Source organism: Rhynchophorus ferrugineus, unplaced genomic scaffold (genome assembly GCF_030347505.1).
Source record: "Rhynchophorus ferrugineus isolate W39M unplaced genomic scaffold, kcgeb_rfMv2 rfM5, whole genome shotgun sequence".
NCBI classification, from domain to species: Eukaryota; Metazoa; Arthropoda; class Insecta; order Coleoptera; family Curculionidae; genus Rhynchophorus; species Rhynchophorus ferrugineus.
This window is the reverse complement of record NW_027472584.1, coordinates 11191104-11208243: the sequence shown is the minus strand read 5'-3', so window position 1 is coordinate 11208243 and position 17140 is coordinate 11191104. Positions and strand designations below refer to the sequence as shown.

The window sequence follows — 17140 nt, the reverse complement described above, 5'->3', positions numbered from 1 at the left end:
TTATAAAATAAAATAACCGATAGTGTTCGTTAAAACTAAGTGAGTGTTTGAAGTCACCAAATAACGCGACTATAAATAAATAAATAAAAAAAATATTTAAACAAATATTTTTAATCTAATTTAATTTAAATTAAAATTTAATTTTAATTTAATTTAAAATATTTTTAATCTCTGGTCAACCCACTGCCAGCTCCAATTCTTATTCGTCGTTAGTTTTGTAAGTAAATCAACCACGGACGCATAATTTTTAAAATCAAAATCTGGCAATGTTGAACCTCAAAATTCCGGCAGGCAATTTGTACATTTGAAACGATGTTAAAATCGAAAGTTAGTGGTTAAAACATTATTAAACGAAGTTATTTAATTTTAGCAGTGTTATTTAAAATTTTGTGTTTCTTTCGATTATTCCCGTATTGTTGGAATTATTAAAGAGCTATGGCAAGTTTGGATAAAAAACAAATTAATGTGTCAGCTTTATCGAAATGCATACAGAGCTGTGAAAGAAAAAGGCGAAAATTCGAGAATAACAAGAATTTTCACTTTTCTTTGCTATAAGATATTTAGGTTTTTGAAATCAGCTTTTGATTTAATTTGATATCTGATGACAAAAAAAAGAATACTTGGTCTTGCTTAAGGGTTCATGCTTAATTGATATGGTTCTGGAGACATAGTATATTATTAGTACTAGAGGTAATTCTAAGTTTTTCTGTAAATTTTAGTGGTGTTATAATATATTTCTTTAAAAAAGCACTAACTGAATATTGCTGATAACAAATACGTTAATTTGTGCATCAAGAGTTAAAATGAATGTTTGCAAATAATATTAGCATTTATAAAATAGCATTTATAAAATGTTAATTCCTCATTTGTTGGTCAGTTGTTAGTTCTTACATAGTACAATAATATGCAAAGAACGATGCAATATTATTTAAAAACAATAGGCAATATTAAAATTAAATATTATTTAAATTAGTTGAGAAATAATGATAAAAGATAAAGACTATATCAATATACAAATGAAGTAATGAATATACAGCAGTTAAAATGAAACTATCTACTTAATCTAACTACATAATTTGCGTAGATGGAACACAGGACAAACAGAAGAAACTATGAATTATTAACAGTAAATTTGTAAACATTTAATACTGACAAATATTGAAGTGTTTAACGATTAATAATTAAAATTTTGAAAAATCAATAGTTAATACAATGTACGCTTTATAGGAAGGTGCATATACATATGCTGTGAAAAAAAAACCCGAGATATGCCAAAATTTAATCCCAACATAGACTCCCAAAATTCGAGAACAAGAATCATCTGTCCTCTTTATTTACAAGATATTTAGAATTTCCAAATTTGCTTTTGATTTAATTTGATATCTGCTGAACAGAGAACAGCTAAGAAAAATAATTCTTGCTTAAAGACTGATAGTAATTGATATGGTTCTGGAGATATAGTATATTATTAGTACTAGAGGTAATTCTAAGATTTCTCTGTAAATTTTAGTGGTATTATAATATATTTCTTAAAAAAGCACTAACTGAACATTGCAGGTAATAAATACGTTAATTTATGCATCAAGAGTTAAAATGAATTCTGTAAAGAATATTAACAACTATAAAATAGCTTCATAGAATTAATTGTTCATTTGTTGGCGAGTTATTAGTTCCCGCGAAGGACACAGACAAAGTAGAAAGCACTAGATAAACAAAAGTCATAGAGGGCAAATTAAATATGAACTATCTCCAGGGTGATATCGAAAAAAAATTAGGAAAAGAGATTATTCTTTTAATCAGCCTGATGTATTTATTGCTTTTGCAATATATATTTTAGGTGAGAAATATGGATAAAAGATAAACACTACATGAATACACAAATGATGTAATGAAATTTGGCAACTGTTAAAATAAAACTAACTACATAATTTGCAGGGATGGAACCCATAAGACAGATAGAAGAAATGATGAATTATTAACAGTAAATTTGTAAACATTTTAAAACATTGATAAATATTAAGGACCATATAACATTTTATTGTTTGGACTTTGTATGAATTATTTCGATTACTTACTTTATACACTTATGTTTTGAAAAATTAATAGTTAATTTAATGATTGTAAATAACAGGTCAATTGAAAAGTCTCCGGCCTGACATATAGATGGAGCTGCTAGAATTACACTAACACTCAAAAGATGCGTTTATAAATTTGACAGCTGTCAGATCATTAGTTTGTGAATTGTAGCATTTTGAGTGAAGCAACTTTTATTGTCGTGAAAAAATTGATAAAAAGGAATTTTGCGTGTTGATAAAATATTGCTTTTTGAAGGGAAAAATACAGTTGAAGCAAAAACTTGGCTTAATGCCGAGTTTACGGACACTGCCTCAGGAAAATCAACCATCAAGGATTGGTATGCTAAGTTTTGACGTGGTGAAATGAGCACCGAAGACGGTGAACGCAGTGGACGCCCAAGAGGCTGTTGCCGACGAAAACATTTAAAAAATCCACAAAATGATTTTGAATGGCCGTAAATTGAAATTGAATGAAATAGCAGACACTCTAAAGATATCAACTGAACGTGTACATCATATCATTCACAAATATTTGGGTATGAGAGCGCTCTGTGCAAAGTGGGTGCCGCGCGAGCTCACTTTTGACCAAAAACAATGAGGAGTTGATGATCAAGCGTAATCAACCCCAGTTTTTGCGTCGATATGTGACAATGGATGAAACATGGCTCCATCATTTCACTCCGAAGTCCAATCGACAGTTATCCGAGTGGACTGCATACGATGAAACCACTCCAAAGCGTGGGAAACCGCAACAGTCGGCTGGCAAGGTTATGGCGTCTGTATTTTGGGATTCGCATGGAATAGTTTTCATTGACTACCTTGAAAACGGAAGGACCATCAACAGCGACAAGTCAATGAAAACGATCGCAAAAATCCATGAATTGGGCTTTGAAGTGCTTCCTCATCCACTGTATTCTCCAGATCTGGCCGCCAATGATATTTCCTGTTCTAAGATCTTAAAATAATGCTCGCTGGGAAGAAATTTTTGTCGAATGAAGGGGTGATCGCCGAAATTGAGGCGTATTTTGAAGCAAAAGGCAAATCGTTCTACAAAAATGGTATCGAAAAGTTGGAGGGTCGCTATAATCATTGTATCACCCTTGAAGGGAATTATGTTGAATAAAAAAAAATTTTGCCAAGAAAATGTGTGTTTCAATTGACCTGTTATATTCCTTTAATTTACATTTCTAAAATGTAAAAAATCAATTACCTAATTGTATTCCTTATTGTTTTAATGTATATGCTAAAGTCAAATATCAATTTCAAAATTATTTTACTCATATATTCTCTGTTTTAACATGCAAACATGTATTACTTCATTTATTATTCCATGTTTATGTTTATGTTATAAAATTAAAGTAAAGAAAGATCATTTATACTTATATTTGATGCTCTGAAGTAGTTACAGTTTTGAAAATAATCTTACTTTGATATTTTGTTATAATGTTCAATAATGTAGTAATTCAAACTAATCTATACTTTGTTGATTATGACACTTAATGGAAATTAGATTTAACTAAATGCTATTTAAATAATATTAGTGAGTGTTAGTTCTTAAGATAATTATTTTAATATGTTTTAAGACATCAAATATATTTCTGATCTTATATAGAACTGCGAAAAAGTTTTAGTAACATATAATTTTTAAGTCCTTCCCTTTACTCTATTATGAGCGAAACATTAAAACTTAATAAATTATGGTCGAATTTCGACCACAGAGCGATCACTAGTTTATATTAATAAATATTCATTTCCATTTCTATTTGTTGTTTTTATATGTTAAGACAAATAACTGGTTTAAGTAAAATACTGACTTGTTAGGAAATGTATAGTTTCTCACTTGAGATTAACATTAATCGTTCTGGGAGATCCAGTTTATCTTAAACCCTCAACTAATCCCAACGTGTTAGTCAAAGCTAAATACCAGAGGCGAATTACTTACTTGTCTTTCGACTTTAACCACCCTCGATGCAAGAGATATTTTCGATGCATAGACGTCTTTCGATTTGGATCCTTGTTTTCCGAGAATCTGATCCAGCCTGTGATGTTCGCGGAATTTCGGAATGCCAAATGGAATTTTATTAAACTGCGATCTATATTAAATAGTTGAGTGAGCGTTTACCTGTATTGTAAATTTTTCACCCGATTTAGTAGATCGGCATGGCCCGATGAATATTGTTCAATAACATCCTTGACGTCGTACGGCTTCAAGGCCTCTCGAAATTTCCTTCTAGCCACGAAATATTTCAGCTGAAAATTAAATTTATTCATAAGTAATTTAATAATTTCCAATATTTAAGAGTTCTGACTATGTTATAATGAGTTTGGAAAAGTAATTTAGTTTTTTTCTGGTTCTTAAAGCGATTTTATTCATATACCAGGTGTACCGCAAAGTCACTACCGTTTTTTTTTCGGTAAAAAACTACCTAGTTTTCAAGAAAACGGTAAATTTTATTTATTCAAAGTATTGGCCATCTGATTCTAAATATCTTTTGTCAATTTATGGATACCATTCCAAAAAAACTGCTCGAGCAATTCAAACAATTCGAGCCACTTTCTAACTTCTTGAAAATTGGCAAAGATCTGCTCTGCAAGCATGTGCCCTATTGATGCGAAAAGTTGATAGTTGGATAGGGTAAGATCTGGAGAGTACGGCTTTGCGATAATATGCCCCATTCAAGTGCTTTCAACGCTTCCAGGTGTTTGGCTCAATGCTTCCAGATTTTTTGCGTTTATGGTTTTCAAAATAAATCCATTTTTTATCAACCATCACTATTCGATGCAGGAATGACTTCCGATCATATTTTTCGCATTTCGCATTCTCAAACTTTCTCGGTCTACCAGAACGTTCTTTCTCTTGCATATCGAAATCATTACTTTTGAATTTTCGAAACCACGCCTCACATGTTTTTAAGGTTCGAGGATACTCACCTTAGTTTCCCAGCAGTAAACGATGATTTTCAGCGGTATTTTTTTGATTAAATAAAAAAAGTAATGCCTGAAAACGTATCGCAAATGCACGTTTTCAGGCACAAAACGACATTTTCAAAGAGGTATAAATATATGACAGTAAAATATAACATGTATAGCTTTGAAGCTTGATGTCAGTAGAATAAAATGACATGTGTCAAATTATAACATTGTATATTTAAGCCTAACGATATCTGTTAGAAAATCTGGTAATGATTTTCCGATACACTTGGTAAATTTCGAAAACTAATCAATGATATATATGCCATTTTGATCTGTAATTTCTAGCAAAATCATAATTCATAATATATAATTATTCATATTTATAATTAAAAATATAATAAAGAATGAGTAGGTTAACAAGGCTGACCATCCTTGACCAATATTATACAATATACATATAAGTTGTTATGTTATAGGTATTTTTTTTAAGTGAAATAAAAAACAAACAATATTTTACTATCCATTTATTATAAGATTTTAACAAAAAAAAAGCTGAAAAGAAATAAAAATACAAGAAAGTTACGTATGTACGTTAAGTATTGTTATCGTACAAAATAAAAATTTTTTTAAAAAATTTCGCCAAATTATGACTGAAAAACTAAATTTTTTACTATTTTTTCTGATATATTCGATTTTTTTTAAGTAGTAAAAAAATTGTTTTAGCTTTACTTTGAACCATAAAAGAATGTATAGAGAAGGTTCACATCAAATTTCAAGTAAATTAATTCAGTACAACTGGAGATACCAAGTCAACTGTCTTAATTTAAATCTTAAAAAATCATTGAAAATGTGAAAACAAATAAATTTTTTGAAATTCCTATATTAGAATATCCCCTAGAGTTTTGGGTTAGTTATGACCTTGGTTAGATGCCGCGTTAATAATACATATATATCTCCGAAAATAATTTAAATTTTGAAAAATCCTTTGAAATGAAAAAAAGGGCATATTCTTAAAAGGTTAAGCTTTGAAAATATGAAAACAAATAGCTTTTTGGAAATTCCTAGATTAGAATATCCCCTAATGTTTTGGGTTACGAGTTACGAGCTTGGTTAGATGCCGCGATACTAATACATCTATATCTCCGAAAATAATTTAAATTTTGAAAAATCCTTTTAAGTGGATATTCTTAAAGGGTTAAAGTTTAAAAATATATAAACAAATAACTTTTTTGAAATTCCTAGATTAGAATATTCTCTAGAGATTTGGGATACTTACGAGCTTGGTTAGATGCCGCGTTACTAATACATCTATATCTCCGAAAATAATTTAAATATTGCAAAAATATTTTTAAGGGTATATTCTTAAAGGATTAAGCTTTGAAACTATGAAAACATTTTTTTTTCCAAATTTTTGGTTTAAAATAACCCCTTAAATAATAAAATAAAAAATACGATAAATACCATTATTTTGGTATCAAGTGGTATTTATAAATTATGCTTGAGATGAGTACTTTTTGCTATAATCAGATTTATTTATAAGTTTTTTCTTTATTTATGGTAAATTATAACCATTTATAAATTATAAACATTTGTAGTTTAGTAGATTATAAAACGCAGTATCTTTTTAAAACTTGTATTATACAAGTGTTAACGTATATTGCAAGAACAAAAAATCAAAAAGAAGTTATGGGTATTTGAACGTAAATGGAGAGAAGCAATTAATTATATCTTAAAAAAGGGGTTTTAGCAATGTAATGTTTTTAAATTACTGTAAATGTATAATAAATAATTATCCTTGTAATACAATATTACGATAATAGATTGTGTAAAGGTGTTTACCCCTTTTATCTGTTATAAATGTTGTGAAATAAGTTAATTTTTAACTCATCAGTCTTAATTTGAAATATTTCATATTAGATTTCTATTTTGTATTTGGAATTTGGTTAATTGAAATTCATTTATTATATTTTACTTTAAAATTTTGATCATTTAATGTAACGTGCGTATTATTTTCATATTATTTTATAAAATATAGTTTAAATAAAAAGCAAAAAAAGGAATATTTATGTTAATGTACGTAAAATTAACTTGAAATAATGTATTGCCTATGAATAAAATCCATGAGTTTTTTACAGACTTCATAAAAAGTGAACTTTTGCTTAGATCAGATACCATTTATTAGTCGGATGGAGCAACATATGGAGAGTATGATGGATGGGGTAAGATTTCTCATTTGAGTGTTTTGGATGTTTGGATGCTTTAATGCTCTCCATTATGGGTGTTTCAGCACACCAATGCTTGGTAGTTATCGCTAGGTATAAATTTATTTGGTTTTGGTAGATAGTTATGAGATATATATATAGACAATGAAAAGCAATCCATCCTTGTTTTTGAGGATTCGTTATGAGTTAATCTAAGTGGTTCAACGAAAATACTTTCTTTCAATCAATCAATCAATACCATCTTTATATGCAGCGATGGCAAATTAATTTTATGTGGAGATAGCAATGTTTCTTGGAGGATGTTCTTTTCGCCAACTCTTTCTGGTCTAGTAATTTGTATGGTCTCTGATATCCCATATACATAAAAACAAGAGAATTTCGTACACCCAGCTTGATATCCGACCAATATGTACAACATTTTCAAATCGCCACACACCTGCCAACCATGGTCTTCATATATACGAAGAACCAATTGAAGGCTCTTGTAGGTTTCTTTGAGGTATGCGTAATAATCTATAGCAATGGAAGCACAAAAAAGCCATTGCGGAGCAGAACTGCTTTAAGGCTTTTTTAATTAATCTGTGAAAAGGCTCTATCCATCAAACCTTAAATCCTTCAAACCTTCATTTCTGATGCCCTAGAATTTTTTCCATATTATTTTCGTTTTCAGCATACCAATAGATATTAGTTGAAAATACTCAAACAGCTTTTTTTGCAGACCTATGTTATCGTTATTTATTCTTTAACAAACTAAAATGTAATCATGTGGATGAAATAATAAGATACGTACCACATTTTGTAAAACACTACGAATTTATTCCAAATAATTATTATTTGTAATTTATTCACAATATTCAAGCTTGTACGTATTTATTTAATAAAATAAATCGAAAACCGTAAGTTTATACCACAGTTAATATTGCAGATTAGCTACAAAAGCCTGCATCTTAAATTAACACGGTTAATCTATTCCAATAAAAATATTTCCTTATTTATACGTTAAAACATCGGATTGGTTTTGAAATTGGATGTCATTTACACAAATAAACGTGAGATTTTTCTTAGGTTTTTGTCATTTCCAGTTTTTGTTCACGCAATCTAATTTCGTATCCTTAGGGAACTTATGTAAAAGGGAGACACACAATCATTTTGAGTTTAGGCAAGTTTTATATTTGCAAACTGTTTGGTGTTTTCTTGGTGTAGCGTCATTATGTATTCTACTTAGGTTCGAAAAATATATATTTATATGCTATTGCTAATATTACCAATATTGACGGTATAACGATACAGTTTTTTTTTGTTTTTATTCCTTAAAGGCTTCTTTGTTAGAGTAAATCGATAAAAGGACTGACTATAGAACGAAAATTAGATATTTTTATATTAGGATTATAAATTATTAGAATATTTTGAACATATATTTATATTTCTGATAGAGTCCCAATGTTGAGTAATATTGTTTGCTGTTGAAATTAAGCAAAACCAAGAAAGTCTTTAAAAGTTTTTGAAGTAATACCTATGGCAAACCTGAGTTTTCTAGCTTAATCAATAGAAAGTCAGTTTGAAATCCATGGTTTGCGGTCAAATCTTGTGTATTGCTCAGTGATGTTTATTATTTATTCTATCTTTCTTCATGCATAAATTCCTTCCATTTTTTACTATCTTCTTGCGTCGACTGGGATTTTTCGATTCGTCTGAAGCGTTTCTCTGATATATTCATTCCAGATTCATTTAGGTCGCCCTCTGATATTTCTTACTTCCGTTCTTGCTTCCCATATTCTCTTTACCGTGCCCTGCAATTGTCCTCCTTTCTATATATTTTTCCCTTGATTCAATATTTTCTTTACCCTTCACTCTTTCAACGTATCTTATTTCTGCTGATTATATCTTACTTTTATCTCTCTCTGACAATACCCACGTCTTGCAACCGAAAGTTAACGTTGGTTTGTAAATTTCTTCAATTATAGTTTAGTTTTGCTTGATATTTTCTTTGTATTAATAAATTTGCTAATTATAGTGAAGTACAAATTCATGTTTTTTTTTCAATTATGGCATACATTTCCATCTCCTGGCTTACTTTACTTTCAATTTCTACGTAGATACTTAAATCCATATACTTGCTCTGTTTTCTATCTTCTATCGACATTTCTATATTTTCCTTTTTTTATACCCTATATGCCCTGTCTTCCATCCATTATTATTATAAACAGGATTGGGCTTAAACTTTCGACTTTTCATAATCTTGCTTGGCTTTTGAAGGTTTTTGATTTGATGTTGTCTGTAATGACGAAATTAGTATTTATTCTGTATATTTCTGCAACTTTTGGATACCACCAGAACAGGACACAGACTCAAAAGAACCAAACCATCTGATCTTGTGTAGTGTTGTGTAGTGAGGTGCATATATTAAAAAATTCAGCAGTGACATGTATAAACATTATTTCACCAGAGACTGAGTTAGGGCCAATGGGTCCTCCTAGTTATATATCTAGATTTAAGTTAGCATAAAGACAAATTGTAGGTTAGACGGAAACGACTAGTAACAATATATTAATTAAATAATAATAAAAAAAAAATGTCTGTATATTCCTTGAAATATTCTTACAATATTATTACCTTCACCTTTCATTATATCAATTCGGATTTTAAGTAATTTAGAATTACCGACTTTAATATGGCAGATGAGTAATGTTTCTAATAATATATTCTTGGAGAAGTGAAAAGTGCAGAATAATAAAAGATACCGGAGGAACTATTTTTAAAAGTCTAAGAGCTATGTATAATTACAAGTATGGAAAGTCATATATATCGATCTATCATATTTTATATAGAGGATAAAAATTAAAGTAACACAGCTACTATTACAATGAACAATTATGGTTCATGAAGAGTTTCGACTCTTATTCAAACTAGCGGTTAACAACGGTTGAAAGTTAAATCCATGTATCATTATCATCGTCGAGTTTTATAGAGATGTTGAATAAAAGAACACGATCTAACATCAATACGATAAAATCAAAAACAAAACAACAGCTAAAACATTACGGATTGCTGTTGCTAGTTTTGACATATAGCACAACTGAATATGTTGCCCGATTGTGCTGTAATAATTATTCATTAAGAACAAGTATCCATGGCTGGATAACGTCACGTACCTAGGTCTTCACTTCGACCGGCGGTTCGGTTGGCATTCCCAAATCCAGAAAGCAATCCAAAAAAGTTCGGGGATAGCAAACCTGCTATCTTCTCTGATCTGCCCTTCTAGCAGACTTCCCATCTCCATTAAATGCTTATTTTACAAGATGTTAATTCGGTCCGTACTCCTCTACGGATCTAATGTCTACTTCAAGTTTGTTACACCCAACCAGGTCAAACGGCTTCAAGTTTTCCAAAATAAGCTCCTCAGGAGAATAATAAACGTTCCATGGTTTGTCAGAAATAATCAAATTCATAGGGAAACTGACACTCCAGAAATCAAGCACTTCATATCTCAATCATTCCACAAACAACAACTCAGCTCAAGTTCTTCTGAAAACGCGCTTGTTCGCGAGCTGGTCGACATGCTGAGAGCTTAGCACCGCGTCACCGCCAAGCTCCCCCCTTTTCCAGGCTGAAACGACCTCATCCGTCTTTACAGTCATAACTTTTGCCCTCATTCAACAGTATCCAGTTGTGTGTTAACTTAGGTTCGCGAATCAATAGAATCGCCGGGCCCTCGTGCCCAATAACGGCTGCCCGATCAGCGGGTGCCACATCCCCAAATTTAATGTAGTAGCAGTAGCGATCCACAGGGGTCAACTGTGAGGCGGTTTCTGTTCAGTGTATTGGTAAGCCCAGAGGCAGTCCTACATAACCCGGTCCAACTTGTCACTCCAGGGCAAGTCTCCGCGACCAGGTATGCGTCATGCATTCCACCGCCTGGTTTTTAGGCCAGAACAAAAAAAAATTAAGAACAAGTGGCATGTTAAAATCTGTTTTGTTGTTAAACACCAGATTTATATTAAATAGGAAGAGTATATATTTATCTAAAATATTAGAAGATATAATAGGACTTAAATTAAATTCAAAGTCATTTTGGAACATAAGTGTTTGAAATTCAAAACAAGTTGTACAAAGACTAAATTAGATCTTCTATATCGAAAATAAAAAAATTGATGCTTTAGTCAAGACGTAATGAGAATAGAACTGCCTTGACATGCAACAGCAACAATATTTAGATGTTGTTCCTTAAATTTCTTTTCTTTTTTGTCACTTAATTCATGTAAAATAATGGTTCTAGTAAATTATGTAAAATATATGGTTCTAGAAAAGTTCTAGACAGTTAATGTCTAATGTAATCAGTGCATCAGGCATCAGGGATAAAATGCAATGTACCAGTCAAATCGACACAGAATTATTTCTAACAACACACAGTATTCTGGTTAAAAATAAGATATATTCTAATCATTCACAGAGTCATTGAAACAAACAGATAAAAACGCTTAATCAAAAGGATTCTGTTCATTAAGCATCGATATTGTTCAGGTAGACAGTCAGCTATCGCAGGGTCTGAAGTATTCAATGTAACGACCTTGTATCAAGATTTAAGTAGTAGGTTCTTACCAGTAATCATCTATCGTATCGCCGTTTATACTCAATCAAGATAGTTTATTTTATATTAAATACCTAAATATTATTTTGACCAGAAACCAACGCTTACAAGGAAGTATATTGTCTGTATCACAAGGAAGCGTATAGTATACCATTCGTAATAGTTCTACCAAGATATCAGAATCTCTTAATAAATCTCGAGCGATTGGGTTGTCATCAGAATTCACTTATCGTATCATGACTAATCCATCTTGAATTATCTTGATCTTGGAGGTATATTGTTCATCACTTTTTACCTATATTCAATCTCATCAATTTAATCGTATATTTTGTACCTGTGTCTGATTTTATCTTATTACTTAGGTGATTTCATTCTGTAGTTTTAATTTATTTGAAGTTCGTTATTAAAATTTAAATTGTTTTAATAAATACTTTCAGACTATATGTTTTTATATATTATTCACGCAGTAGTTTATATTGAATTTCCTTCATATTGAGTATGCCCGGTGACTGTAATTCATATGAGTAAAAAATAAATAAAAGAATCTATTGCTGGAGTTACATATTCTAAAGTTTACATAAAGCAATAAAAAAACATTTAAAATTAAATACCATATCTAACAAATTCATCAATTTATATATATATATATATATATATATATATATATATATATATATATATATATATATAATTTGTATTTCTTTATTAAATAATATTAATATATTAATTTTTGAACTAAGAGCTTTTCTTTATTGTCAGATTAGGATATAAAAACGAATTTACAAATTAATTTGTTATAGTAGACAGAACAATTTCCAGTTGTTTAAATTTTTACTATGCAGGAACGTGTTTGTAACAGCCAACTTCTTAAATAAAATATATATTTCTAAATGTTTTATCTCATTATTTTGTTTTAACCGGTTTGTTTTGTTTTTCATTAAAATTTAACTTAATTTTAAAACAGTTGAAATTGTTTTAAAATGAAACTCTTGAGTTACTTTAGTAATTAGAAGAAATTTAATTAATAATTCATATTTTACTTACCTTGCGAATGGCTCTAATAGCTCCTTTGTGTTGCGGTGTCAACTGAATTAGCTGGGGTTCTTCGTCTTCTTCTGTAAAATTGAAAAGACATTTATAAAAGACGTTAAATATTGCCAGTTAGTCTACGTTTAAATATTATAATTTTGTAGTGTATTTAAGAATTCTTGTGAATAGAATGATATATTGGTATATTATTTTAAGCTTTTTAAGGATAATAAATATATGTATAATAATTCGATGTAGTATGATGTCTTGAATTATTTAAGTTTTCTGTCATTATCTCAAAATAATGAATATAATCTCAGAATTCGAATGAACTTTGATGCATTTGTAATAGATGGCTTATGAGTATATATAGCATTTAACTCCATATGCCGTAAAGTTTAATGTTTATGTTTAAGTAATTATCACCTCACTAAACTTTAGTTACACCACGGAAATTCTTCTTGTAAAGTGGATAATTTCCTTCCTGATGTCATTTAGGTTATTGAAAAAGTACATCCAAGAAATGGAGGGAAAATGGCCACCACGCGAATTGGCTGAAAATACTATTTCAACATTGTGGTTTCATTGCTTGTCAGGCAAAAAAAGTGTATTGCGACTATAAATGAAAAGGAGGATCTACTACGACAATTCCAAACACAAAAAAATTGGTTAGTCCAGGAGAGCCTTCCATAGCGTCATCGAAATGGAAAATTCATGATATTTTCTGAAATAGCTTTCTGAAAGTCTTGCTATATGGCGTTGCACCTCGAATGGGATGTTCTGTCATTTACAACGTGCTCACTAGACTTTAATTTCACTTCACCTGCTGATCTCTACTTGTTCAGATCGATGCAGAATGACTTGCTTGACACACGGTTTCGAAAGAAGTGTGGAAATGGATCCATGATACCAAAAAGTTATGGGAATTATTCCAATTAGTATATATTGTACCAACTTATCTTCAGAACGCCTTTTGAAGTTAAATAATTAACAGAATACAGACAAACTTCTTATATAAAAGTGAACTTATTATAGTATATTGCTATCAATTTCTATCTAAGAATTGTGTTGAACATTAAATAAGAAAGAAGATGAAGAAGAGAGTGATTTTCCAACTTGTCGTTGCCCATGTTTTGTAAAATCCATGGAAACGCTTAAATGTCTATCTAGAATGAAAAAAGGCTCTAAATTGACAAGAAAAATCGCTAAAAATTAATTCACAATGTTTTTATAATTAACTATTATTACTCCTCGGCCTGACACATAGATGGCGCTACTAGAATTAAATCCATATGTTGTTTAGTTAGCCCTAACCCTCAAAAGATGCGTGTATAAATTTGACAGCTGTCGGATCATTACTATGTGAATTATAGCATTTTGAGTGAAGCTTTTGTTATTGTGAAAAAAATATGGTTAAAAAGGAATTTTGCGCGTGTTGATAAAATATTGCTTTTTGGAGAGAAAAAATACAGTTGAAGCAAAAACTAGGCTTGATGCCGAGTTTTCGGACACTGTCCCAGGAAAATCAACTATCAAGGATTGGTATGCTAAGTTTAGACGTGGTGAAATTAGCACCGAAGACGGTGAACGCAGTGGACACCCAAAAGTGGTTGTTATCGATTGAAAAAATCCACAAAATGATTTTGAATGACTGTAAATTGAAATTGAATGAACTAGCCGGCACTCTAAAGATATCAACTGAACGTGTACATCATATTATTCACGAATACTTGGGTATGAGAAAGTTTTGTGCAAAGTGGGTGCCGCGCGAGCTTTTGGTCACTTTTGACCAAAAACAACGACGAGTTGATGATTCGGAGCAGTGTTTGAAGATGATCAAGCGTAATAAACCCGAGTTTTTGCGTCGATATGTGACAATGGATGAAACATGGCTCCATCATTTCACTCCAAAGTCCAATCGACAGTCATCCGTGTGGACTGCAGACGATGAACCCGCTTCAAAGCCTGGGAAAACGCAACAGTCGGCTGGCAAGTTTATGGCTTCTGTATTTTGGGATGCGCATGGAATAATTTTCATTGACTGCCTTGAAAAAGAAAGGACCATCAACAGCGACTATTACATAGCGTTATTGGACCGTTTGAAGGACGAAATCGCCGAAAAAGGGCAGCATTAGAAGAAAACGAAAGTGCTGCCTCACCAAGACAATGCACCGCGTCACAAGTCAGTGAAAAGGATAGCAAAAATCCATGAATTGGGCTTCGAATTGCTTTCTCATCCACCATATTCTCCAGATCTGGCCCCCAGCGACCATTTCCTGTTCTCAGATTTCGAAAGAAAGCTCACTCAGAAGAAATTTTCGTCGAATGAAGAGGTGATCGCCGAAACTGAGGCATATTTTGAAACAAAGGACAAATCGTACTACAAAAATGGTATTGAAAAGTTTGGAGGGTCGCTACAGTCAGTGTATCACCCTTGAAGGGAATTATGTTGAATAAAAAACACTAATGTTGCCAAAACATTTGTTTCACTATGGTAGGCCGGGGACTTTTCAATTGACCTGTTATAATTTAAGCAGTGTAAAATATAGTTTATAACATTTATATTTAGAGCTGGAAAATTATCTTACATTTTTATAATGACCTAAATTTAATCTATATAACTGTAAAAATAGGATGCTATGAGTTACCTGTTCATAGTTATCAAAGTTTTACTGCATTTTATCAGCTGTTTGGTTTGTTTTTGTATATGTAGGAACTTTCCCAATTAAAATTTGCGCATCAGAACTTTGTTCGTCGGATGTGTATTAAATTCGCTTTTTAAAAGGGTTTTTCCAATCTACATACTATGATTATGTTAGTCTTATATATATATGTTGATGTTAAATATTTGTTTAAACCTTGATATATTCATGTGCATTAACACAGGTATAATTTAAAATACTATACAGATAATACTTTAATTTATTGTTAATTTTTTTAAGATGAAAGCTATTTCCCTTGTGTAGTCTTGAGCTTTTTTTTTCACATGATTTTGATACCATTTCTCTGTTATTCTTAGATTTCCTTTCTGTTTATTCCATTAAATTATATGGTCGTAATTTATCTGTAATCATTTTGTTTTTCGTGTGAGACTGTGTTTTGGTTAATTTATATGAATTTGTTTACCCCAGGGGCTCAGCTTTTATATCCACGTATGGAGAGTAATGCCCCTGGTGGTCCAAATGTCTACAAGAAGGGCCTACATAGTTTATCTGGCTAATTTGGAGTCAATATATTGATCAGCGTTGAAAATGTTACTATTAAACAACTGAAATAAGCTGTTAAATTCGATGTTTTTTTTTATTTCTAGACATAAAATAAAAGCTTTTGATGAATTATTACTGAGAAACTCAGTGTATACAAACACTAATCAAAGAACGGTTAAAATTTAATTTTTGACATACATTACTTTTGTTGTTTTTCATTTTAAGAAATCTGCTCTCGAATATTGCATTTGTATAGAATGCTTTTAGAATCTTATGGTGACGTTTCTCTGTCATATCTTAATTGTTGGTTTTGGTTCCACTTATTCAGATCTATGCAGATGGCTAGAACACGATTTTGAAATATTGCAGAAGTGTTAACATTAATCGATGATTCCAACTAACATCGTTCTTTCGACACGGTAACTTCATGTGGCCCGAAAGATGGATAATATATAGTATATGTTGTACCCTTTTTTTTCAATAAATTCTTTTTAAAGCAAAAAATGATCAAAATATATGCAAGCATAAATATATGCTACATGTTTATAGGCTACATAGGCTTTTAATATTTAGTGTGCTTTTTCAAGATATTTTTTATGATATATAACTAAACGCAATTAAAATATATGTATATATAATTATTATTACGCATTTAATGCTGTTACGTAGGGCTTAAATTTAAGGTTAGCATCATTAGTAATTAATTTTATATGAATGAGCTTTGCTCGAGCTTGTGAATTATTTACATTACGAGAGAAATGTGATAAGTACCTGGCTTAAACTGGAAACAGCTGTAAGTAATTAATTTTTTTTGTAAACAAATATTAACAGTGTCAATGTATTTTATAGGTAATATAATTGTGCTATGTAAAGAGCACAATAAGAAACAATAATTTAATATCGAATAGTTATAAAATGCTTGTGTTTTATATTAAAGATAAAGCAATATTATAATAATTTAAAGAGAAGTTTAATGTTTAATGAGTTTACAAACTGAACCTGTATATTTTTGGCAGTGGAATTTAGGGGTGTCCTGATGGCATTTTTGGTGAGGATTGTTGAGGTGGTGCAAATGAGGTTACCATGTCAGAAATTATTGAAAGGTTT

The 17140-nt window shown here is 30.7% G+C and overlaps 1 protein-coding gene across 1 annotated transcript in view; it reads right to left on the bottom strand.

Annotated features, from left to right (window-relative positions):
- Positions 1-17140, bottom strand: part of LOC143197124 (potassium voltage-gated channel subfamily KQT member 1) — a 311560-nt gene that overhangs the window by 12629 nt on the left and 281791 nt on the right. The window contains exons 11-13 of the mRNA XM_076405315.1: positions 12843-12913; positions 4198-4325; positions 4018-4114 (exon numbers count right to left, since the gene is read on the bottom strand). Coding sequence (XP_076261430.1) covers positions 4018-4114; positions 4198-4325; positions 12843-12913 — 296 coding nt within the window. The remainder of the gene's footprint in view (positions 1-4017; positions 4115-4197; positions 4326-12842; positions 12914-17140) is intronic.